General features: G+C 37.2%; 1 protein-coding gene across 14 annotated transcripts in view; it reads right to left on the reverse strand.

Annotated features, from left to right (window-relative positions):
• Positions 1-919: 919 nt before the first annotated feature.
• TTC37 (tetratricopeptide repeat domain 37) overlaps positions 920-26496 on the reverse strand; it is a 45926-nt gene continuing 20349 nt past the window's right edge. For 7 of the 14 annotated variants that reach the window (XR_004500443.1, XR_004500444.1, XR_004500445.1 and 4 more), the window contains 24 exons: positions 25944-26120; positions 24959-25103; positions 24719-24797; positions 24542-24603; positions 24364-24420; positions 23227-23295; positions 22235-22309; positions 21371-21512; positions 20045-20138; positions 19436-19513; positions 18027-18151; positions 16246-16369; positions 14596-14814; positions 13739-13811; positions 12960-13013; positions 12742-12853; positions 11328-11456; positions 10608-10729; positions 8626-8784; positions 6173-6325; positions 4299-4429; positions 2899-3025; positions 2248-2420; positions 920-1518 (listed from right to left, as the gene is read on the reverse strand). Coding sequence is in view for 3 of the 14 variants with exons in the window: in XM_033520399.1 (XP_033376290.1) it covers positions 1441-1518; positions 2899-3025; positions 4299-4429; positions 6173-6325; positions 8626-8784; positions 10608-10729; positions 11328-11456; positions 12742-12853; positions 12960-13013; positions 13739-13811; positions 14596-14814; positions 16246-16369; positions 18027-18151; positions 19436-19513; positions 20045-20138; positions 21371-21512; positions 22235-22309; positions 23227-23295; positions 24364-24420; positions 24542-24603; positions 24719-24797; positions 24959-25103; positions 25944-26120 (2584 nt within the window). In the remaining 11 variants the exon portion in view is untranslated. Of the gene's footprint in view, positions 1519-2247; positions 2421-2898; positions 3026-4298; positions 4430-6172; positions 6326-8000; positions 8247-8625; positions 8785-9847; positions 10139-10607; positions 10730-11327; positions 11457-12741; positions 12854-12959; positions 13014-13738; positions 13812-14595; positions 14815-16245; positions 16370-18026; positions 18152-19435; positions 19514-20044; positions 20139-21370; positions 21513-22234; positions 22310-23226; positions 23296-24363; positions 24421-24541; positions 24604-24718; positions 24798-24958; positions 25104-25943; positions 26121-26496 lie in introns of those variants that run through there. The other 7 variants (XR_004500446.1, XR_004500447.1, XM_033520399.1 and 4 more) reach the window with 7 other exon arrangements.

Raw genomic sequence — 26496 nt, forward strand, 5'->3', positions numbered from 1 at the left:
GGGGCTGTATAATTATCTTATTCAAGGAATTAATCACTGTTCACAGTAAAAGTTCATGGTCTTCTGAAGAGAGAAAACATCATATTACTACTTTTTTTCCTAATATGGAGTGTTCACAAGTTGATGGTTACACAACTGGCATCTCTGGGCCGTTAGTTCTCCTAGATGCTAGAAGGTATTCAGGGCTCAGTACTAGCAAAGTCTAGGCTAGCGCTCACACAGAAGGATTAACAGGGACAGGCAGTTGCTTACTGTGCTGCCAGGAGACTGGTGACAACAGCTTTTCCACCACTAGAGTGGGTGGCACACATATCAAGACCATATGCCAAGGATACAAACCATAGGCTGTAAGAATTCCTCCAGGTTTTTAATAGCAGGAAGCTAAAAAAAGTTACAGCTACTCTTGAGAATCACATATCTGGCTTTTGCAGCATTTCCATTTAAGATCTGCAGTTACTGATAGTTCAAGGCTATTTGACAGCAGGTTGTGAAGGGAAGTACGATCGATCTAAATTTAAATAAAATCTTTTTAAAGTAAAGTGAGAGAATGAAAGCATGGAGGATAAGGAGAGGATCTTGCTATTTAGAGGTTTTGTCTTACCTCCACAGACTAGAAGCCCCAGCCCTGAACTGAGTTTTCCTGTTAAAATGACAGTGGCACACTCTCTAGAGATCAGTGTGTGTGACTTGCACTTCCAGATCAGCATCCTGTTTTCTGTAAGCCCAGAACAACTGGTTCCAAAAGTAGGTGCATGTTCAGTGCTGTCCCACTGCATGCCTTTGAAGTGCCCTTTCCTGCTTATAACATGGGATCATAAAAGCCATTGTAAGACTTTGCTGGTTAGAAATTTTAAGGAGATTTAAACCAGAAAATGGACTGCTATCATGACTCCTGTCAACAAAAGTGAACACCCTCATGGTAACTCTCACAGGCCAGAGTCATTGCTTTATTTATTTTTTATTTTCATGTACACAAAAGCAAAATAACATGTCTTAAGAACCACTGTAACTATTCATCCAATTAAGCAATCAGCAGCTGAGTTACTGAGAGATGACAGAAGTTGGCTGCTACTTAACTCTTAAGATTCTGTGCCAAGAAAACCTGGCATTGCTGGCAGTGGAGTTAATACTGTACTTCTGTGTGTGCCCTAGGGGGAAATATTCTATTGTGAATAGCAAAAGTTTAAGTGGGGGAGCAAACAAAAGCAAATTTCATGATTTTCTTTTAAAAATAAATGTAATTTTATGTGTGTAACTCAACATGAAAATAACCTACTTTTGTTCAAGAAAAAGCAAAACTAAAGACAACACTGCAGTTGATGAAACAGAAAAAAATACATCAGACATAATAAACAAAACAGCCCGAACTACATATGCTTCTGGAAGGTGAACTAATTCAATTGTATGAACAGAAGAGTATTTTGCTTGAGATAGTCCATTCTAGGCACTTGCTGACAACTTCTCATTTAATTCCAGAGTTCTAACATCTCCATTAGCTTTGGCATTTTCTATAAGCACCTGCAGAGAAAAATAAAGAATAACCTGAGAATTTAAGATTTTACTGTTAAAGTAATGGCAATCTGAAACGCACCTTAATTTCTGCTAGAGAGTTTCACTACAAGATCATCTAAACCATTATCCCCAGACAGGAAATACTCAACATTACACATCAACTTGCTTAAAAAATCCAAACTCAGCACTATAGTTACTGTAATCACTTCCAGTGCTCTGTAGAAGCATCATTGGTTACTTTGACAAGCAGTAATCTGCTGGCAATTAAACACACAGACCTATTTTCCTGCTGACACATACTTGTCTCCTGCCTTGTATAAATCTTACCTTTGTATAAATCTCCATTTCCCAAACTGAAGTATTCTCTGCAGATGCTTTAAAAAAACTGCCACATCCTTTTTCCTCCCCCAGTTAAATTCACATTTCCCTGATTTATTTTCCACACATCATATCTGGAACTTTTCTATTAAGGACCTTAAAAAAGGTTCCACAGCAACCTAATGTTCATAAGCTTCTGGCACATCTCTTGTAACCCAATGACATACTGAAAGGAAACCCACTAGGAAGAACCAAGCAAATCTCCAGCCATTATTATCATCAGCAGGGACTATAGATGACTTTGCAGAAGTGCAATGAAATTGCAGGATCCAGGATCCTCTGAATTCATTAAATCTAGCTTTTTTATCAACCTGCATGTCTATGTATGGATTTTTGTCCACATGTTTTTATATATACCTCCAAATGCACTTTGTATTGGATTCAACATTTCACCAGGGAACAGCTGATAATCTGGGCTTAAGACCTCATCACCAGTGGCAACACTGAGGACAGGAGAGTGTATTCAGACTTTGAGGAGTTCTCATTATAAGCCAAAAGGAATGACACCCCTCTTGCACTGCATAAAAGAGCTGCATGGATTGGAAGTGAGTTTGATCAAATATTAGTGAAATACTGTCAACAGAAACTGACACAGAAAACAGAAACTACATACTGAAAACAATGTACCACTACAGACGTAAGTCTTTAAGACAGAGCACACAGTATTCTACTGCTCAATTCTTTTGGGCCAGGGACATGACTTGTTCCAGCCAGGCTAGAGAAAATTAACATTTTTAGTGCTAAAATTTTGATTAAATGGTCCTCATGTCTACTGAGGAGTAGAACTCTTGCAAGTTTGGAATGTATATTTTACTGTTTACTTTTCATTATTGTATGGAGGAATGGAAGACATTCAAACAAACCGGTGTTGATTTCAAAAACTGAAGTACATTTACACCTCAAGGGCAGGTCTGCCAACACCTTCCCAGCCTCCTTCTACCCCACTTCCCAGTTGCAAGTATAATATCACACGTAAACAGAAGTTCTGTATAAGGTGGACTGTCTTACATCTATTAATTCACAATCATCTTTGGCATACAGATGTTGCAGGAGGTACCAGCGTGCCACTGACACTATGGTTTCTGGATGCGCTGGTTGATGATAAACAACTCTCTCCAACATTCGCCGGGTCTCCCTGGAAATGTAATCAAAACATAATCCAAATCAAACTCAACTGAACAGGCCCCATGTAATGTAACAAAGCAAGCAACAATGGCCAGAATTAATACATATGGGAAAGCCCTTCTTTCAATACCTGCAAACAGAGACAAAATGTGAAACTGCAGAACAGAAGGTAATTGGAATAGGGTACAACACAAAGTCTAAAATTCTGTTTGACCGATATTACCTTCCAACACCAACACAAACCATGTACCTAACAAAGAGATTTTCAAATACTCAGTGCCACTAGAAATCTGGTAAAAACTGGCAACTACATGTAGGGATGTCATATTCATTCACTAGTGCTCCATCAGCTTTGGTTCTTGTTCTAAGAATTCTGTCCTTTATAGCTAATGTGATGTTCCATTACATTGTGGTTTAAGAGGCTGTTGAAAGTTACATGTTTTTGTTTGCTAGTTATATTCAAGATTAATTACTTCTTTCAGTATTTTGAAACACCTAGGCAGATCAATTAGGTCTTGTGATACTGTTCACGTAAGTTAGTATCTGGAATTGTAATAATATAAATTTTCATTACATTTTAATCTTAATTTTTTTGTAAGTGACAGCCATCAAAATCACAGTAGGCTGTCATCTGAAGAGCCAACAAAAAATAGCAAGCCAGTTGATTAGAATTATCTACAAAACAGTTGAATTATTGAACAAAACCATACAAAACACTCAAATATTCCACAGCTTAGGCAAAAATACTGTAAAAGACAAAATGGACATAACAACCGAATACACAACGCAGGAAGACTCCAAGAATCCCTTCCCTAAATGCTTACCCCCTTCCTCAAAAAGCCACAATGCCCATCTGGCTGTTCAGGAATGAGCATGAACTTCCACTGTGAACCCAATTTAGGATCAAAATTAATCCCAGCAGTAGTCAGGGGAGTGATACCTGTTTCCATTTTGCTATTTTAGAAAGTTTTTCAGAATGTGTAGTCTCCGTGATGAATTTATTTAACATAACATGCTTTTAAAATGGAAGTTGTCTTACAGCTGTTTTTTTCTCGGTGGTTTTGTTTTGTAACAAAAAAAAATTATAAATAACGGAAGATTGGCTGCTCCCCACATTACTAACCCCTTCTCCCCTCTCCCTTCCAATTGCCATACTTTGTCAAGAATTTCCATTTTTGAGTTTCTTTAAGTTCTTGAAGTTAGATCTGCAGATAATAACTACTTGTTACTACTTCTATTTTTAGAAACTGTATTCCACAGAAAACTTAACAGATCGTGCATACCTTGCTCCCATTTTGCGATTATACTGTAGCAGGGCTTGAAGCAGAGCTGCCAAGGGGCAAGGAGAAAGTTTCAAAGCTTCAGTTGTTGCCTCCTGAACCAAGGATGACCAGTGTTCATCTGAGACATTAGCCTATTATAAAATTAAAAATAAAAGCAAGAGAATAATAATAAAAGAAATTAAAAAAAAAAAAAAGATAAGAAAGATCAGGGAAAAAGGACTTTTTGTAGTATATTTGCTTCTCTCTAGAAAGCAGGTTTAATTCAAGCTGTTCTGAGAAGTATTTGGCAGGCTAGAAAGACACTTGTTTAAAAAAATCCCTAGACTAACAGTGGTTAGAAGTGCCTAGAAAAGTCATGTTAACTTACATAGGATCAGCCTTGCTGCATTCCTCCTGCTAACTTATGCAAACAGTCTTTTTGTTTCTTTCATATAAAGTTTAGTAGTGCTTCAGAAACTCTTGTAAATCTTCATACCACATATAAAACTATTCTAGAATGTAGACTTTATCCCCAGAAATGACATGATTTTTTACCAGAAGTTGAAACCAACTCCTAGACTCTAACCACCTAACAGTGCAACTATTGAGCAAACCCATGTATCTTAAGAATATGAGCAAAGCAAAGAAAGAAAATCGGTGTTTAGAAAAACCTTATTATCCTCCTTGTGTCTTGACAGCATTCAAATTACTGTACTTTAAAGGGTGATTAAATTTTTACTTGGAAGATAACTGGGGGACAAGCAATTTTAAAACACAGAGCTTTCTTGTACCTGCACAAGTTTTACACCAGGCATTTACTTCATTAAACCAGTGCAGAAATGCCAAAAAAAATCACTTATCAGCTCCTCTGATCACTTAAAGAGTTGAGATGAGATAATCAAATTCATACTAATCACATTTTTAAACAAAGTCTTTTTTTATTCTTAGGCAATTCAGGCCAGCCCTTGAAGAAATAGTATTAATCAAATTAGATGGTATGTTGAGACCTCTGAAAGCACTTAGGAGCAATAAGAAACAAAGCCGACCACTAAAAACTGACAGAATAACAGCAGGAAAAATACTGCCACTTGACAAGTCCTGACTTAGGAAGCAATGGACTTGAGAGAAAAACTGAGGACAACCCTGTCCTCTTTTCCAAAAAAGAGAACAGTTTTGCAGCTTTATCCTCAGTACATCTGACTGTCCTTTCTCACACAAGATCTCAGGATATAGGGGGATGCTTTGCTTGATTTTGATTACAGCTGGGTCATTCATTAAAATGTGAAAAAGCATTAGCCAGTATCACAGCAGTATCTATATTTTACAGTAGACTTTAAATTCCGGTAGTGCACTTCAAGTTTCTAGGGTGACCCTACTTGAAGAGGATAAAGACTTGTCAAGACCCTGAGGTATGTTCACCTTGTCCACTAGTGCAAGGAATAGAGTACTTTATTCCATAAGATATAATTTCCTTAGACTTCAGTGCAAGGCATCATATATGGAAATGACCATACAACAAAAAAATACTTGAAATATGACTAACTGACTTCTCCAGGCACCACTGAAGAAAAAAAATGTCTGTTAAGGCAGTTGTCTCTACAAGAGGACATTTGAAAGGTCTGTCAATTTGGATGATCAAATTAAAACTGTTATAGACAAGCCTTACTGAGCAAGTGGTTCTATGTGACTATTACACTGGAACCTCTCTTACAAAGACACATTCTAAGAATACTCCACTGGCCCTTGAAGTCTCATTTTATTCTCTAGCTGTCATTTATGTCATTTACATAAAATGTAAAGGCATTTCAACAGGGGCTTCATTTAATGACTACAGCAGCTTTGTGTCACACCAACTTCCGTTAAGTCATGCAGTAACGTTATATTGGTTATCCTACCATGCAGACTTCCAGTGCGAGCATAGCTAGCCTGAGCAGACTGGATAACTTCCCGTTCCAGCTGCCCTGCTGTGATGCCAACTGCAGACTCTTTCTGTAGCACATCTCTGCTCCAGTCATCATTCTCTGAGACTGATATATTTTCGCCAGCCACTGAAAATAAACGTCCAACAAAATCAGTTGCAGAGCTACCAAAACACACATCCATTAGGTTATGTCAGTCTAATTTATGAGAGTATCATAGCATAGTATTAGCTAAAACCATGCACCCAGTCCTCATTCCAAAAACATACTGTACATCGCCCTGCAGTCTGCTGCAGAGCTGCCAGTACACCTCACTACAATAACTTATTTTGAGAATCCCCTAGCTCACTCATGGACTTTTTTTGATAGGTTATCTCAGCTGCTGCCTGCTCTGCCAGCACAAAATGTCCTGGATTTCCTTAAGAAGAGAAGGAAAAGGATTCTGGCTTATCTATAATTCTGTAGTCATCACACATTTTTTGAAGCAGATGCAGTCATATTTGCAAATCCTTGACATGTACATGGTATGCATGAAGATGTGCAAGCCATATTTAGAAATATCCTTTGCTGGATCATCAAATAAACAAAGCAATCCCCTTGATTTTGAGCAAAAGCTTCTAGACTTTTCCTAGCTAAAGACTGCCTGGTGTTAGAGGGGACAAAAATTATTAACCCTTTTTGGTACATAGAAGTTACTTCCATTTACAAAGAGAAACACACTGGAAAGCACTAATTAGCATTCTAGACATCAAGGGGCAGGCCTGCTTTTTAGAGTAGAACTGTTATTCATGTGCAGGAAAAGAAACTTCCTCAGTCTTAGCTCTTTGCAGCTGAGGATGTCTAGCACTCAAGAAGTAAAGAAGAGAACCCTCATGCAAAGGCAGCTTTGCCAGATCTGCTTTTCTCTATTTTCCTGACAAGTCACAGTACAAAAAGTAGAATAGCCATCAGAATAGCAGTTCAGCAGTACTCTTAAATAACACATAAGAATTTAGACAAAAGCCAAAAGCTTAACCAGAAAGAAAAGTTAATGGCCCCTCTAATGTAGTACAACTGTAAGGCATCACATCAGATAAATCAAATTCATAGGAAGTCTAGAGACAGAAAATACAAAAGCATAAATTCATCCACTAGGTGCATATGTAGCAGCCAAGTTTTTCATAATGCTATCTAAGCCCTGAGAAATACTTCCTTTAATTAAAGACTAAAATGATCTTCCTCACAAGTATCTTATCTGTGGCCTAGATTAGGAAGACCAAAACAAACCATCCCCTTCCACTCTCCACATCACATACACTCATTTCATTTATTGTCCCTGCTTGTAAGCAAGATGGCTATGGAAGGGATGCTTGAAGAATGAATACAAACTGTAGTTTAATTTTTAAAATGTTATTAAAATAGAGAACACAATCATTTCTTGTGTGCCCCCTTATTTTGCAAGTTCAACCTGAATGAGTTCTATACTCAGAAAGACAAAGTCTCAGAAATCACAGAAAAATGCATCAAAAAAGCACCCTCCCAGAAATAATGCTCCTGGTGTTTCTGACGAGAAAAGGATCTGCAGCCTTCTAAGAAGTGAGATCATGATCTGTACAGCAGCCTTGCACTGATCTTCTAAGAGTGAAATCAACTTCACTGAATCTTACCACAAGTAGGGTTTTATTTTATCAACAGGAAGAAGAGCATCATAAATCCTTCAGCTACAAAGAGGACTCCAAAAGTTCACATAATTTTTCTACACAATATGCTACTTACATTGGTAAGAAAATAACTAAACTAAAAAGCAGCTGTTAGAAAAATAAACATATTTGGTGCTGCATCACCAAAAGGATCTCTTGGAATGTGTGAGATTGACTCAGAGAAGCAGCATATGAAATGAGCTTCAGCAGTTTCGTGTCAACTAAAAATGATCACACACCATGCCACAGGAAGGGAACTAGTGAACAATGTTACTGGGAGTGGTACTCTGTAGAATCAACTTACTGAAAAGAACAGTGACACCTGAAGTCAGGACATTATAGAAAACGAGACTTTTTCAGGTTTTCAGAGCCTAAATAAGAAATTATGTATTACTACATTAGGACTGTCCACATTCTTATGGATTATGAAGCATTTCATTGGTTTCTGCTCACATGTCAAATCACAGATCCCTGAAGACAGGGATTCCAGGCCTTTATCTCAAGCTTGCTTGGTCTTACTTATATAGTAATAATATATAGATATTAGTCTTTAATATAATATTAGTCCCTAATATTTTAATTTTTATAAAAGATAATATGATGTTTCAAGTTTGGAACAAATAGAATTTTAGCTGTTTTTTCTGTCACTGACTGTCAGCAGATAAGTAAAATCAAGCAGTAAAACAAATGCTCACCCTCTTACAGCAGGTGTGAGAGTGGCACCCAGTCAAGGAAAAGATTCACACTTACTTGCCAGGCTGCAGCTGAGGATGAAGTGGACATGACTGTCTTGCGAAGTTCCTCCAGGATGTTGTCTGGAAGTTCTTTGTGAGACTGCAACAGCTGCTTACACTGAACTTGTCTCAAAAGCAAAAACAGAGTTGGGTGCTCAGGGCAGCTTTTTAAACCCTAAAATCAAAACAGTCAGAATTATCATTCCCCAATATCAAGGATACTTAGATTTTCCATCCTGTTCTTTATAGAAAACAATATTGAAAACATTCTCAGGATGCCTGAAACATAGCATTTTTCTCCTCCTCTGCACAAAGGAGTATTCCAGGGACTGACCCATAAAAACAGGTAACATTCTCTTCTGTCCCCAAAATACATTTGAAGTCTAAGCTCAATTTTTTACATCTCCTGCTCTTACAGGTTTCTGAAAGACAGCTCTCACTTGGTTTGACAAATATTTTATGTTTTTGGCCTATTAATAGAGGCAAAAACCTGTCTTGGGACTAAAAGGGAGCTTGATTATGTTTGCAGCAATTTCAGTTCTCCCAGATAAGGCACTTTATTTTCACTGGAACAGAAGCACTTTACTAAACACTTCCTAATCAGTAAGAGCAGGTATCCAGAGAGTATTTCTCTGAACAAACACAAAAAAGCAAAGACAGAAAATTAGCTATCTGTTGCTTTACTCTGCTCAGGTGAAGCATGTGAAGCTTCTGCAAACTTCACTATGATTTCAATATGATACTGTGATTTTAGCATGGAAAATGTTATTTTCCATGCTAAAATCACAGTATTTTCAAGAACTATAATTCAAAGCAGATTTGTTTTAACACACAATACTTGTATTTTTCACACATTTTTTAACCAAGTATATTGCCTGTGAATCCTTCACAATTGAAGTGTGTGGTTTCTGACTGATTACTCCCAGATATACTGCTTTCTGAGAATTCTGGGGTCCAAAACTATCACTGAGAGTTTGTGGTAGTAGGGAATGCTATCCTTTTTGCTTCACTAATTGCAGACACTGACTGTCCTCTCCCCAGGCTATTTAATCAAAAAACCCCAACAAAATACAAGCAAAATCCACCACAACCTTCCTGCACACCCAAACTGGGAGAAGGACAGATCCTGTATGTCTTGAAATCTCTCATCATTGTTAATGTAAGGCAGGTCAGTACACACGTTGGCCAGAAAATGAAAACACCTCACCAAGTAAACAAAGAAGCCAGAAAGTACTTACTCCTGAAAATCAGCATGTTCAATCAATCTGCTTGTCTGGTTTGGATTTTTTGTTCGTTGTCTGTTTTTTCCACTTTAGTTAAATATACCAAAACCAAGGATCACATTTGCATGTGATTAGTAATCTTCCTTAATGAAAATCATGAATGTGTGCTTTTTTGATTATCTTTCGCCAGGTCTTCTGCTCACGAACAACTTCTTGAATGTTGTTAACAGCCCAGCTCCCTTCCTCAGCTGTGCTGCCGCAAGACCTGTCTTTTAATTATTAAACTTGTAGCATCCACTTGGGGCTCTGAAACAAAGTACCAACACAACCCCGAAGTGAAAGTCCCACGTATGTCTCCTACCTTGACGGCCAGCCATGAGTTTTGGCAATGTTTTGCTTAATTCGAGGCAGGAAGAACAGACTTGAGCATTATCATGACACAAACTACTTGTTTCAACTAATTAACACATTTTGGTGTTGGAAACAGTGTACTGGGGAGGGGAGAATATATTAACAACCAGTTCAATTGAGCATGATACTAATACTGCCAAAGTTGAAGGTTTGACCGCCATACAGGCCATTCAGTTAAGAGCTGGACTTGATCTTTGTGAGTCCCTTTCAACTCAGAATATTCTGTGATTTTGTGAACTACTGTATTTTGTAGCTCTGATGGAAGAGACAGTTGCTAATTCAAACATTACCTTTCTGTATAATGTACAAAACTAATAGCTTCTATACAATTCTACCACAATGTGCCAGTGCAATACCATCATACCTTGTTACAAAGAGCTTCAGCTTCTGATAGTTTACCAGTCTCCTCTAGACTGGTAATAGCTTGACACAGACACCACTCTTCAAGAGTACGGACATAATTACGTGGAAGGTTACTTTCTCCAGCTGTAAAGACAGACAACACACTTAAACTAAGACAAGGGTTTATGCTGTAGTACCATACCATGGTCACAGGCTCTAGATCTGGTACTATGAGTTTTAAAGTGACATGGCTCTCTTCATTAGTAGGAGCATTAAAAGACAGCAAAATTAAAAGCATGTGGGGAAATAAGCATACACTATTTGAATTAATGGTTTGAGATCAATCAAACATGGAATTCTAATTCCAGTTTTCAAAACACTATGGACATTGCACAATATTGAGCCTCTACTGGAAGAGTTACAGAACTCAAAATTACTTTAGAATTTCATGTAAGTACTGTTACTGCAACATGATACACCCACAACCTATATGGGTGTAGGCATCAGAGTTCAGATACATTATTTTAGAAAAACATTTAAAGCCTTGGAGGGGAAAGCAAGCTGCCATTAAGTATCTACCTGTATATTAGAATTTAACATTTTTTTGGTATAACATAGAGTTACAGCTCAAACCACTAATGAGAAATCCTCATCCTGTTTGCAAGTTCAGAAGACTATTGAAGGTTAGATAATTTCAATTTTACTTTGCTTTTTTTTAAAATAGGAACCTTGTATAGCTTACTTTTGGCTGAAACTGAAGACACCAGTGTCATCTCTAGACCTGTTCGTTTTGGTTCAGTGTTGTTTAGACAGACAACAGTGTTTTCAGCGTGACAGGCTGCCATTAGCACTGCCCAAGCAGCAGGATTTTCTAGAAAAGAATCATCAAAGAGAACTCATGCCCATTCTAAATATGCTAGTAGTTCACTTAGAATGGTCTTTACCACATAAAGCATAAAAACCACACATCAATGGAACCGTACACTGTACATAAGATACCAACAGTAAAAGAAGTAATTGAGCTCAAACCAAGGAAGGTGATAACTAGTTGCTTATTATTAGTAAAATCCATCAGATTATAAAAGGAAGGTGTTGTTCCTAAAGCAAACTAATGTATTCTTCACAGATAGCTTCAGTGTACTAACCTGAAGCTGCCCGTTTATTTTTGACTACACAGATTGATCTTGGCTATCACTGAAGAGGTGTGACAGAACAGAGTGGCAACAAAAATCTGAAGATGCCATACACAGCTTTCTCTCATACAAACTCAGTCTGTTCTGCCCACCAGCATGGAAGTTACAGCAACAGGTGCTTACTTCCACTGCCAGCTAATTCCTGTGTCAACTTCACCTTTAAATAGTCCTGTGAAGAAAACCTATTACTGTAAGAGCAATCTGTACTGAACTGGAAAGAGCTCAGTTAAAGATTTTATTTATTTTCATTTTCATCCCTAAGATAATTAATTTTGCCAGCAAAATGAAACAAAGCTTGAAGATCAAACAAAGTAAAATGTAAAGTACGCTGCTTTTAAATAGCAGTCATATACTCATACTTCCTGGAGGAAAGTAACTGAAATTTTTAACTTGCAAGCCAGTATTATGCATCAGAGCAAAATGACTCTAGAAGAAGCAGTGTTTCAGTATTTCACTATCATGTACAAATTAGTAATTGAAAACTCTACCAGGCTTGCACTTCATATGCTAAAGGAAGAAGACCCTTTAGTGAGACAACCATAAAGTTCTCTATAGTTCATAATCCACACATTTTAAGAGAAACTTTCTAATCTAAAATCTCACGGTAGATGAATAATTCTCTTCTATCTGCTGTTGCAGACTGAGGGAACATATGTTTTTTAATTTAGTCTAGGATACAAAATAATACTTATGTCTTTTCCTGTTGAGAGATTAAGAAATTACTCATAGTTTAGAACAAGCCATGAACCCCAGTTATATTTCTCTTATTGTCTGGCTTAATTCCCATTCCACTGAATCTGGAACAACAGTGACAATTTCTGCTCTAAGCATTTTCCCCAAAAGATACATGGATAACCCTAAACAACAAATAAATCCAACAAAAGTAGATTTTACTTTAATCCAGTAATTTTTGCTTCTGATGGATAAAAAACAATCACTACTGTGTTTGAGAGCAAGAGTAACCTGGACAGACATGGATGGCCTTCTGAATATTTTTCAGAGGATTGTTTTTCTTATCTTCTAACATGTGACATCCTGCTACCAACTGATTAACTGCAATATTCAGTAGGACTTCCTATAAAACAGAACATAAGAGTTACTTAACACTGTAAGTGATCAGACAGAATTCATTTTAGAACTGTTTATGGAATTAAAAAATTTGCATTTTAAGAAAGGCAAACCTTTCCACGGTTTACATCAAGTGTATACGCAACACTTCCTGCCACAGCTCCTCCCTGCAAGATTAAAAAAAAAAATAAAATTTATTACCTTACTAATTGGCTAATTAATTTATCCAAAATATAATGCAAAAATATTTTTATCTTTGTTATTCACAAGTACAAAATTTTCTCAACAAGCCGATGTCCTTGCTTACAGCATGATCTTTTTATAAAAAATCAGCAAGAGACACTCCAGACTAGAGTTTATCCATATGACTATTTTCCAGTTTCAGCTCTATATTGAAAAGGGTTTGTTTTCAGGTGCTATTTCTGTTTATATAATTAGCACAAATTAAGATAAGGAGTATTTATTTGGAGGTAAGCTAATAATAAGCAGAAAAGTGGCAAGTAAATACTGACTAATGTGAAAACTGAAGACGACTACCTTAACCAAATTAAACACAGGTAAATGTTAATAGATATTTACTTACATAAACATATCTCTATAAAACTAAACGAAAGAAATTATACATAGTATAACCTTTTATTGTTGGCATAATCCTAGCAGATCTTTCCTCTAAGTTTATTTCAAGAACCATTTCTCATGGAAGATGCAAATAATGGTATATAAATTCAGTATGTGGCTGTGCAGTGCTCTCTACGTAAGCTTTATCTTTTCATATTAACTGGAGAGAGCCTACACACTGAAGGGTGGGGTTTCTTCAGTTAAGAAAAAACACAGACTACTTGGAATGTAAACAGCACACACGTATTACACTTACTTTTGGCAATACACTTACTTTTGTTTTTTTTGATGCATACAGTGGAACTAGTCGAGACAGAAGAGACCAAAGGGCAGCATTATCAGGGTAACTAGGGAAAGAAAAGGGTATTAGACTTTCTGGTTTAGATATGCACCTGGTCTTCCAGGACTCAGTAGGCAGTTCTTATAAATACCAAACAGACCTTTTTCTATTAAGAAAACAATGCAATGTAGTAAAAGATATACATGGGTAAAAAACAGGCAACAAAATATTGAAATTTTACTGCTAGCTAAAGAAATAAAATGTACAGCATGCATATCAATATTCATGGGAAGGAAACAAACTTTAGCCTGCAAGTCTTTTCTTCATAGAACAAGGAATTTTACTGTAGTTAGAAAAAACTAGTTGCATGAAAATTGTTTCCAAAAACACTCAGAGAGACTATGAGTGCCTTCTGGAAAGGCTCAGAATGCTAAGGCTAATCAAATCAAATTTAAACACAGATACTTAGCTAATGGAACAAACAGCTTCAAAGGTTGTTAAATATTAAATGAAAACTCAAGGGACTTTTCTAGGCTGAAGGCTATACTACACAGGATGAAAAGTGCTTTCACAGAACAGCAAACTAACATATATTTTAAAAATGCCACCCAAGCAAAATCAGAAAACACTGAACAAGCTAAGAAACTTTTGATATTTAATTACATAAATAAGGAAACTTATCAGCTAAAGGTACAACCTTATGTGAGGGTTTTGCCTTTGAAAATGAATTTTTAAATTTAAATTTTTATTTTGTTTTAGAATAATGATTCAAATAAACAGGTTTGCTTACTTTTCAATGTAATCAAAGCAATATATTTACAAGGTGATTTAAAGCAAGACAAACTATATACCTGTGTATTGCTTTGGAGACTTCCCTCTGGATTGCCACATTTCTACCTTGTAATGCATAAACAGCAGATGCAATAAGACACCTTTCATATATCCCCTCATCCCCTTTTTCATGCTTCAGTAATTCTTTAAGGGCTGCTGTAGCAAGTGTTGCATCCTGCTTTACCAATCCCAATGTGCACAAAGCCTTCAGACTTTCCATACTAGGTTCTTTTAATGAGCTGTTGAATCAGAGAGAGAGAAAGAGACAACTATTTCAGTGCACAAACTACACTTATTGTTAACATGAGAGTTCTTGTTACTTTTGAGTCCTCTTGCTCCTATGCATCATGAAAAGTATAGAGAATTAACACTCCCACTGTGGGATCCTGGATCAGGCTAGATCTATATCCTTGAAATCCAGGTAACTAGAGGCACCTGATCTTAGTGATCTTAAATGACTGCTCTTGCCTTCAAAAAAAGACAAGAATGTAATCTTCTGATTCTATGTTCTGTTCTCAGTCCCTAGCAAGCAAAAAACAAAAGCTGTTAATCAAACTTGAACAGACAGCAAAAGGACCCTTTGACAAGTAGGAAATGGTGTTCTATCATACTAGTTATCCACACATACTCACTGTTAAAAATATCTGTGTTAAGCTGGTTATGGGAAATGGAAAAGGTGGCTTCATTTTCAAGGTCGTACTCAGGCACTTTAAGTCATCTAGCACAAATTCCAGTCAAGAGAGACATCTGGCTCTTGGACCAGAATGCATAATTTTTTTCCTATCAGTATAATCCATCATGTACATTTGCAGCACTGTGTTTCCAATTCAAATCCAGACATAGTCACTGCGATGTTTCTTTCCTAAGTCATTCACTAGCCTTTTTCTTAAACAGAAAAAAGGTCTTTAGAAACTTTTGTTGTTCATGTTTATAACCAAAACAGAAGTCCGCAGTGATTTATATAAGATGTAGGAAATACCAGTTTCCTAGCCAACTAATCATTAATTACATGGGATTTAGGATGTGAAGGTCCACTACCTAATACTATTTTAGTAACTTCAGGAGTCTGCTGTTAAGATGGGTGCTGCACTGCCACTACTAGAGCTCTCTACTGGCAGAGGGTGGCCCCTGAGAGGTGAGATGGTAAGCCTTACTAGGAGGCTAACAATGATGCACAGGCTATCAGCCTCCACAGATCAGGCATTCACCGCTTCATTGCACAACTGATAGAAATCTGTTTCTTTTCATGGGAAAGCTGCAGGATTGTCCTGGACTACGTTAGTGGGAACACAATAATTTTGGAGATTTCTGACTATTTAAACTGAAATTATTTTCATTGGTTTTTCAGAGTTCTTACAGCTAAAGAGCATAAGTATTGCCTAGTGCTTAAGACAGCTACAAAGTAACATTATCTTAAAAGATAAAGTTTTCAAAACTACCACTGGATGTTGGCCATCCAAACTGCTCAGCCCTTCCATTCAATAGTGCTTTTAGAATGTGAAAGACAGATCATAAAACAAAAACCGACATATCACACAAATAAGTACATTGGATCCATTTCCATTGTTATGCTACAATACAGAAAGAAAATATCCACCTGAATTCCCACAAAAAGGAAATTTGAGGACTCAACAATACATTATCACATTCTGATTATTCTCTCCACTCACCATTTAAACAGCAGTGTCTTTGCAGCATCCACTTTGTTCAGCTTATATTCTATTATTGCCAAGGCAGTCAGGACATGTGCTTTATCTTTTTCAGACTCAGCAACAGACAAGGCTTTTTCATAGGCTGGTAAAAATTCAAAACTCAGAATTGAGGCAGAAGGAAAAACATAACTTTTGTAAAGCCTTTAGGATAGCATGATATTAGAAAAGAGAGACAGTTCAGGTTCACTGTATTTTCCCATCTCAAATCATAAGCAGAAGACCAAAAAAAATTGACTAAGATTTTGGAGGTAACTATGTTCGGAAAAAAACAGATTTACTGTTTAGAGCCTGGGAGTTGTTTAACACGTAGCAAGTAGAAACAGAAATGAAAAGCAGCACTGGAATATTCAGAAAAAGCCTGCAAGAACATGGTATAAATACTTCCCTGTGATAGTTCATTTATGAAACAGTAGTTCAGATGGGCATACTCATTCCAAATAAAATATAAAATAATTTAAAACACTGAGCTGACTGTTCCTTTGTGAGTGCTTACACTTCTACACTGATCATTGCATATATCTTATTATGACATTGCACATCTCAGAAGTGCAGAACATGACTTGTAGTACACTTACATTTACCACTAAAGTTTAAGTGCTTTGAACAATACATTAATCTCCTATGACAGAATCATAGAATTTTTAGGGTGAGAGAGGACCTCTGGAGATCAACCCCTCTGCCATGACAGAGCCACCTACAGAAGGTGACACAGGACCTTCGCAGGTAGGTTTTGAATGTCTCCAGAGGGGAGAAACTCCACAACCTCATTGTGTAGCCTATTCCAGAGTCATCCTCAATGTAAAAAAGTTCTTCCTCATATTGAGGTGGAACTTCTTGTATTTCAGATGATGTCCATTATGCCCTGCCCTGTTAATGGACACCACTTCAAATTGGCTAGCACCATCCTCTTGACACCTGCTTTTGAGACATTTATATTGATGATATCACCTCTCAGTCTTCTCTAGGCTGCAACGGATTCTTCCAGGAAAATAATTTTATTTGAGAACAAGGGAGGCTCAGAGAAAAACAGCTTAATGGACAAGAATCAAACACTTGAAGGAATGTATTTTTCCTTACTACATTTGAATGATACTAGCACCCTACTAATAGCCTAATGATTTTCACAGAATTATAGAATAGGCTGAGTTGGAAGAGACCCACCAGCATCATTAAGTACAGCTGTGCAGGACACTTGAAGAATCACATCTTGTGCCTGAGATCAAAAGCTTCTTGAACTGAAGACAACATTGGTGCTGTCATGAGTTCCCTGGGGAGCCTCTTGCAGTATTCAACCACCCTCTGTGTGAAAAATCTTTTCCTGATATTCAACCTAAACCTCCCCTGACTCAAGTTCAGGCCATTTCCTAGAGTCCTGTCAATGGTCATGAGAGTTAAGAGATCAGTACTTGCCCCTTCACTTCCTTGTGAGGATGAAGACCATAATGAGGTCTCCTCTCAGTCTCCTGCAGGCCAAACAAATCAGCAGCTCCTCATCAGGCTTCCCCTCCAGACCCTTCAGCACCTTCATAGCCCTCTACTGGATGCTCTCTAACAGCTTAATGCCTTTTTTTTATTGTGGTGCCCAAAACTGCACATAGTACTCAAAGTATTAAAATGGTTGTGGTGTTTATATGTATTAGGACTGAAAGAGCAAAATACTGAGTGCCAGCTAGGTTAGTAAGACATACAAATTTAAGTATAAACTCAAGATAAATGTTCCATAATGCTCTGAATTTTACCTTTGATACTTTCTTCTAAGAGTCCTTTCTTGAAGTAAGCTAATGCTAGCCCCACAATGCCATCAAACTCAGTTAGGGGTATTGACGTGTAAACTTCAATGGCCTTATCACACAGCCCAAGAGCACTGTGTCAAAAAAAAAACAAACCAGTCACTAGTACGAAGGATGCAGAAACAGCTGCTAAGATTTAGACAAACTGCCCTTGAGGACCAGTGTCCTCTATGCCATAGCAGTTTTAAGAAGCTTCTTAGGAAAGAAGAATATTAGGACAAGAATGTGCAGTACTCCCCACCCTCTCCCTGTTACAGCAGTTACTCTCTCCATCTATCTGTTGTATGAAGAACAATTGATAGGAAAAAGTCCTCCACATCTGCATGACAGCTGTATGTAAGGCAAATGACTTAATGGTTAGTGCAGGGGGAGAAAACAGCAAAGGAGAAACACGAAAAAAGCAAATAAAGCTTTTTTTTTTGCAAAAAAGTAAATCATGCACACACAGAGGAAAATGCATACAGAGAGACCACAGCATTCTTGTTCTAAGACCACTATGGAAAGAATAATACAGGACTGTGTTTATTAGAACTTCTCATCAGTTACTAGAGATTCGTCTTGTGTAAGTTCACACATGAAATAACACACATACAGCTTGGATGTGAAGCTTAAGGAATCTAAAGAGTTGCTTCTAAAATCTTCCTTGAAGTTAATGAATTATCACTTTGTCACAGGTTAGAAGTTTCAATGTCATGTACAGAATATATGAGGTTTCCCTAGAGAGCTAACAAATGTTTAATTAGTAGACCTTGAGCTATCTCATATCAAAGAGCAATTTGAAAGAGTACATATTTGCGTCCTGCATTCCCTCAGAACCAGAAGGGCATCATGAAGGGAACTTAGAATTGTGAGTAGGACTACAGCAGAAGGGCAAATCAGCAGAAGACCACACACATGTACACAACACTCCACTCACATACTTCAGGTTGTGAAAGTCAATACAAATTCAAAGGGTAGGCAGAAAGAATTTTGAACAAACTTTGAAGAAGCAATTTTATTCAGACAAAGCCTAATACATAGCTTAAGGGTCAAGACTGAAAAACAAAAATCAAAAAAACCCCACAATTTATTGTGGAGATACTGTAATAGCTACATAAGGTCATGTTAGTAACAAGCAAAGGATAAAAGGATATGTTAGTTTGTGAAGACATACAATATGCAATTGATTTTTTTTTATTACACTACCCATTTCTGGAGAAAATACAAAGTTTAGTCAAACCTGTCTACAGCTAGTAATAATGTTTAATAGATTATTTTTAGCAACCACCTTTCACCTTAAGCCTCACTGTATTTTTTATCACTGCATTCCTTATCTCCAAAGCTGAAGTTAGGGGCTCAGAAAGTCAACAGAAACTTACCACAGTGACCTGCCATAGTTTTGCATTGCTGTATTGTATTTCTCAGTATCCTCTGAATTTTTCAACAGTGAAGCTGCCCTAAAATTAACCATGATGAATGTTACTTATCATATGACTACAAGATGTATATTTTGAAAACAGTCCTCAGACCAAAACAGACAACTATTTTATGCAAAAGCTTTTCTATGCTAATTAAACATAAACAGAGCCTATTTACTATTAATGCATCAACATGTTTACCAAACACTGTTTCATTTGCCACTAAAAACCCCAAAATAAACCCAAAGGCCAACCACCTCCATTAATTAGAGTGGGACAGAGAATAAAGCTAAAACCAAGCTTGCCTTCTTCAATTTAATTTAAATCCTGCCCAGTGACCTGGTAAGACATGCAAGTCTTAGGACATCTTTACTTTTCCAGGTCTGTGCTCAGCCTTTCCAAATTTGGTATAGGAACATCTGCACACCCACCCCTACTTAGTTGAAATGTACTGTTGAAGTGAAAAAGTAAAGTTTATCTAAGGAAAACAAAAACCCTTAAGTTTTTCAACTGGTGCATGGAAAAGATGTCAAGGACCTTTTCTAAGCTTTCCAAGGCTGTGCAGTTTACCTCTCATAGGCATAGGCTGCCTGCTGTTTTAGATGCATACACTCATTCAAAAACCCAAACATTGTGAAAGCAGAAGCATCATCTGGATTTCTTTCTAGAAAATCAGAATTGACAATGTAAGAAAACAAGATCAGTAAGCTGTGAAAAAGCATTACAAAAACATTGCTACATTGAAGCTACAGTACATGCACTGAACACTTTGCCAAATGCTTCTGTCAGTTGCTCACTAGAATAATTTTGATAGGCTTGCAGGCAAATACAGAAGAGACAGATGACCCTAAACATGACATCAGATTGGCTCAAAAATGTTTAAAATATTATGATGTAACATTAATGCATAATGCACTCAATAATTTTTTTCAGGAGGCAGATGATTTTTTTTTTTGTAATGAAATGGGAAAGTATTCATCTTACATTGACTCCAGTAAAATAATAGCAGAATCTTATGTTTAATTTTTAATACTCTGAAACAATTCTGCACAATGTGCTGTAGCATAGCTTTGCTATAGCAGGGAGGTAAGACCAGATGATCCATTATGGTCCCTTTCAAGATAAGTAATTTTGTCATTTTTAATTAATTGCTAAGGCACAAATTTGTCAGCTGTCAACTCATCTCAGACTAGTGACTTTTCTTCCCAGACTAGGAAGCAATGCTTTCCAGAGTGCCCTTAAGAACAAGGAACAAAGAAATACAGTCTGACATTCATCTCATTTACACTGAGATGTATTTTCTAGCTCTCAAAAGTCAGCAACAGATTACTCAAATTATTTTTTTACAGGAATACTTGCAGACTAGTGAAAACCTGCATTTCCCCTATCTGCCTTCTAGGTTAGACATATTCAATGGGTGACTAATTTGGCTTGGAACTGTGCACAAAACCAGAGTCCACCACCTCCTGAAGGTTTTCAAAATCATATGCTTGATAATATGGAGTTACACAGCACACAGGAACAATCTTCTGCCAAGCATCACACCAGAGAGGCAGAGAAGCTGGCATTTCACTTCACTTGTGCATACAGACACATGCAAAGGGAGTCTGAGAGCAAATGCCATATGAGAAACATGACAAGGCTCTGGTCCCTATTTTCCCTGGTCTTTGAAACAGCTGGAAGGAGTAGGCAGACAGAACCCACATCCATATCATTGCTGTGTGGTAATAAAAATTGGTCAGTAGTCTGCTTACTCTGTTTCAGTTACTTTACAGCTAAAAAGCCTGTCCTCACCTTGCCCAGACCTCTCTTGTCCATAACTAGTACAGGTGTATCTGTTCATTCTGAAGGCATCTGTTAGGCATGACAGGTTAGAGGGGTATTTAAATTACCTACCTGTGTATTTGCTCAAGACCACTTGGGCAGCTGGTATAGCATTCATTTGAACAATGTTGTACAGATACAAGTCAGTGTTTCTGTTGGTTTCATCCTGCAGCGTTGAACACACCCAGTGGGCATAGCCTTTTGCTCCCTCAGTCTTGAGAAACAAACAGACACCCCCCAAAATAGGAATCATTAAATCTACTCAAGATACAGTAAGTAATTACAGATTATAACAATAATTCTATGTTTTAGGGCAGAGTTTTGGCTAAAAATCTGCTTCAGTGTTAAGCAGAAGAATATACCAAACTGAATTACTCCACACATATTTCTAACTTGCCCTCTGAGCAAAGCAAATTCTTACATTTTCATATAATGTGCTGCATTACTGTAGGGACAAAAGGCAAAAAAAAAAAAAAAAAGCTATGAAAGAGTAAGTCCTCCACTTTTTTAGAACTCAGGGCCCTGGCAATATCTTTGCTCTCTCCAGAAATATTTCATGCCTTTGATCTGTGTCCAGTTCTGTGGAACAGAGAGAATGTTTCTTCATGACTTACAGAGCTGATTTCTTGAACCCTTGGGACTCATATAAAGTCCCAAGGGTTTGTATATACTATATAAAACATTTTATAAAGTATAAATATATTTGATAAACTATAAAATTATTTATATAAATGATATAAAGTATATTGGATAAACTGCCTGCTATACAATAGGAGCGTAAGACAACAACAACAACATGGAAGCCAGACAACCTAATCTGAAACAAGACTGTAGCAGTTTCGCTATTCAAGACATACCTACTTAAGAAAATTAATCACCCTAAGTAGAGAGACTGGACATACAAAATCTTCAGAGTAGCACCACTGTTACACTTACATGCATACTGAGTTCAGTCGTGTGCCTGAAGAGATCCATGGTATCATAGCTGCCTACGGACTCTGCAATAAGAGCCTAGGGAGAAGCAAGAGTTGCTATGGTCGTGTACTTTAAAAATTCTGACATTGACAAAGACCTTAACACATATGTCAGGCATATCTTAAGCATTCAACATGAAGACGCTTTCTTCACCTAGTCTCCAAGCAAGATTGGTTTTAAAACCAAAATGAACGCATGAGGATGACAAGCGCTCTCCACTGTATAAGTAATTTAAACTCTTCAGCTGCTACTCTATATTCTTCAGGACAAAGACTTGTGTGTATTAGAACAATTTATAGCAACATCTTACAGGAGCTAAATTTCAGCATGTGGTGGTTCTAGTTCTTTCCTGGAATCCAGTTTTCAATTAGATATCATGAGCAAGACAGCAGCATGGGATTATGAAATTCACCTATAATGATCATAGGAGTCACAAATATCTCAACTATTCACAGCCTAGATATCAGAAGGATATCATCAAATATCCACTCTCGGTGGCAGGGGAGGTAGGGACTTCCCAGAAAATGACAAGTGCTTTGTCCCAGGTACATTAGAAACTTGCTTATTCTGACAGTGGCATTAGAAAGGGGGACTGAGATGAGAATTGGGTGGTGCCACATAATGAAGCAGTGGTATAGCTGAAACTGAAGTAACTGTCGCCTTATAAAGACAGTGCTTTGTTGACAGTTGTCTACAAAAAACATTAAAGCACAGTGATTGTTTTGTTAACAGTACGTTAGAGAACACACAATATCAGCCAGAAAAACATTATATGATTGTGTCTGATGAACACAGTAGCTTCCATGGTATTACCATTATGGAAACAAAGGAAGTAGAAGCTCCTGTTACTTAAAACAATTTTTAGGAGCATGACTAAGTGCCAGTTATTAGGCTGAATTTTAAGTTCTTTGACAATCAGTTTTTGTGTGCAGTTTTATGATTTTTCACCATACCTGTCCAATCCAACACAACAGGTAAGAAGGTTCCAGAGACTGGGCTATCTTGAAGGCTTCATGAGCTTGCTGTAGAACCAAAGATAACACTGCTGTTGAATTGCCTTGCCTGGTAATAGAGCAATTCTGAGTACACACAGGTATTAACATGTAGTAGTATTAGAAGAAATTTAATGGACCAAATTAGGTGACTACTAAAAATATCTTCTGTACCACACAGAACAACGTATTGTCCAGAGAAATAAACCAGTTTAGTCTTAAAGAAATTAGAAAACTTCACAATATCAACATTTTCCTCCCTTCTAGATATACTTCCTTCCCAGCTAGAGAATTCAGGAACTTAAACCAACCCTTGGAACAATTTAAAAATCTGACTCTTGGAGGATCCAGTTTTGAAAATTTGCTTTTATATAACACAAATGTATTTTCGAAAGGATAAAATTGATTATCACCCACAAGTCATCTCCCTATGGCCTACACATGCCTAAGAGTTCCTCCCTCAATTTGGCACAAGGTGAACCAAGTATTTGTATTAGCTGTCTAAGCAGTAAGCAGACTGTACTATCTAATTATTTTTCTTAAAAATAATTCTGACCATTGCATCTCCAATCAAACAGAATTTCTGTAATTCCAACAAGCAAATAGGACAGGATGTACTTTAACTGCATGAGAGGTCCAGGCTTCACTTAGTATGTATTCTCATTTTTCTCCAGAGAAACTCTGAAGATCAGAGTGTTACAGTAAATCATACATCTTCTGATGAGCAGAAAGTAGCTATCTATGGGTACTCAAACACTGGGAGCTCCATCTGTGACCTACAACTAAAAGTTCTTGGCCAAATCTGGCATGCCCTGGTTTGACGAACTGCTTCTCTGTCCTTCCAGTAAATTTTCATTCCAGTTGTTGGAAAACAACTTTGCTAATGCATCAGAATTTCACAATTCACTTAACCTTATCCCCCCCCCGCAACCAAATTTTGTATTTATTTGCATTCCTCAAGTACCAATCTAATTTCTTTTGAAGGACGTATATTTTTTGAATTTGAAAGGGACATTTGAAAGGGACACTCCCTTCCCCATATACACCCTTAAAAAAAAACAGAAAGAAAATTATACTTGAGGATGGGAAATAGATTACCTCAATGTTTCCAGTTGTCAGATACAAAACCCCCAGGTTGGTCCAGGCAACAACATTCTAAACAGAACAAATAAAGTTAAAAATGATGTATTATTACACTCCCCAGAAATAGCAATACATCAGGGAAAATGTCTTAAATGCCCACTTGAAACAGATGGCAGCTGTCTACAGAACTTACAATTTCCTCAGCTTGAACAGATTTGATGAACGAATGTTGAGCAAGAGCATAATTCCCAATGGCTAGGAGGAGAAAGAAAAAAGGAGACCTAGATGTAACTGAATTTCAAAACACCATTAGTCAAGCTGCCTTCTAATTTAGGATGTTAGAGACCTAGGGCTGCCACTGCAGACTTACCACTACAAGAAGCAACTACACCAAGTGCATTCCAATAAAGATGATTTTTGCTGTCAAGTCTCACGGCTTTTTTGAGACACTGGAAGAAAATAAAATGTGGATTATAATGATTAGGAGACCAAAAATTAAGACTTTATCCACTTACTTATTCAGAGATGTAGGTTTGATTGTGTACAGAGAGAGGATTCACAGAAGCATGAACATCAATTTAAAGAATCTACCAGGAAATACAGGAAATACCTGCAAAGACTTCTCTAGCAGCTCACTTATCTCATTCATGTCAGCGCCCACTGCTGTGAGGTGCTCTGCTTGTCGATAATAATTTATTCCAAGATCACACCATATGCTAGGCAAAGACATCAGTTTTAAAGCTCTGCCATAACACCTACAGAAACATGAATCACAGAATCATTATTCCAAGTCTCTACACGAAGAGTAGAAAGCTGAAAATGCATTCAAAAGAGTGCTTAAAAACCTAAACCGAGTAAACATGCATAAATACAAACAAAAACAAAAACAACAAGAACTGAAAGCAAAAAAATCCAACTAATACATTTTCATTCAGAGACTTTCTGTATCTGAATCAGAATCATCCTGGTCTAAAGGTAATCTGTAGTGCTCACCACTTATGAAGCCACAGGTTTGGTTATGTGGGTGTGCACTAAATCCAAGCTCTGTCAGTTATATTATGCAAGCTTTTACTTAAAACAAACATTGGTCATTTTTACAGTTCATCAGGCTTCCTCTAGGAAGTATTTGATGTTACAGATCATGGCTGAGATTCACCAAGCACCTGCACTTCCTGCCTTACAGATCCAGCTGAAAAAAAAGCTCAAAGGGAGTCACAGGAAAGTGAATTTATGACATTTATTACAAGAAAGAGGCACAGACAGAAAGTTGAAAGTATTATTTTGGACTTCAGTTGACCTGGGAGAATTAGTTTGCAAATACTGCAACCACTGCATTAAACAGGTGTGAAGGAATAGCAGGGAGAATGTAGTCATGTGCCTGGAGACAGAAAGGAGAAGAGCAGGTGCTGACAGCACTGTGGCAATACAGGAAATGAGCAGTGCAACCTGCAAGATGCATGAGAATCTATTTACCCAATATGCAGGTATTAACAAATCAGCGTGTCTTTAATTTTCTACAAATTATATAGTCTAGAATACTTGAGACTCTACAGAGTCTTAAACAGCAGAAAAGCTCTTGACAATAAGAGTATTACCTTCCTCCCAGTATGAGAAGCTCATTTTTCTTCAGCATCTGTTTGGTTGCATTTTTATTCAGAAGGAATCCTAGTACTTGAACATTCACTTTGGTTGGTGAAATAACATGGACACTACTACAGGTATCTCCTAACAGTTTCCAGAGGCAAGATACATCAGGACAGTGCTGTACTGCCCTATAATTATAAAGAAAACACTCAGACACTTCAACATCCTTCTCTGAAAGAAAGTGCCACTTTGAGGAGTGGCACAACCTCAAATGCAATTAATCACCGAGGTGTTTGATTTAATCCAGTTTCTTCTTATTCAAGCTATAGGTCTAAAAGATCAAAATTTAAAAAGAAAGAACTATACAAACCAACAAAACAAAAACACCCCACAATGTCAGCTGACTACATGCACTCTTGCTTTGTCATATAACAAGACATTACCCATCAGCAGAAACCCAATGGACTTTTTCCTCTAACAACAATTTTTCCAAGGTTTAATTTAAGAAATCTTGTATGAAATGCAAGAGAAAAAGACTGAGAGAAGGAAGGAATTATTTTCCGC

This window comes from Parus major, chromosome Z, assembly GCF_001522545.3.
Source record: "Parus major isolate Abel chromosome Z, Parus_major1.1, whole genome shotgun sequence".
In the NCBI taxonomy this organism is placed as follows: Eukaryota; Metazoa; Chordata; class Aves; order Passeriformes; family Paridae; genus Parus; species Parus major.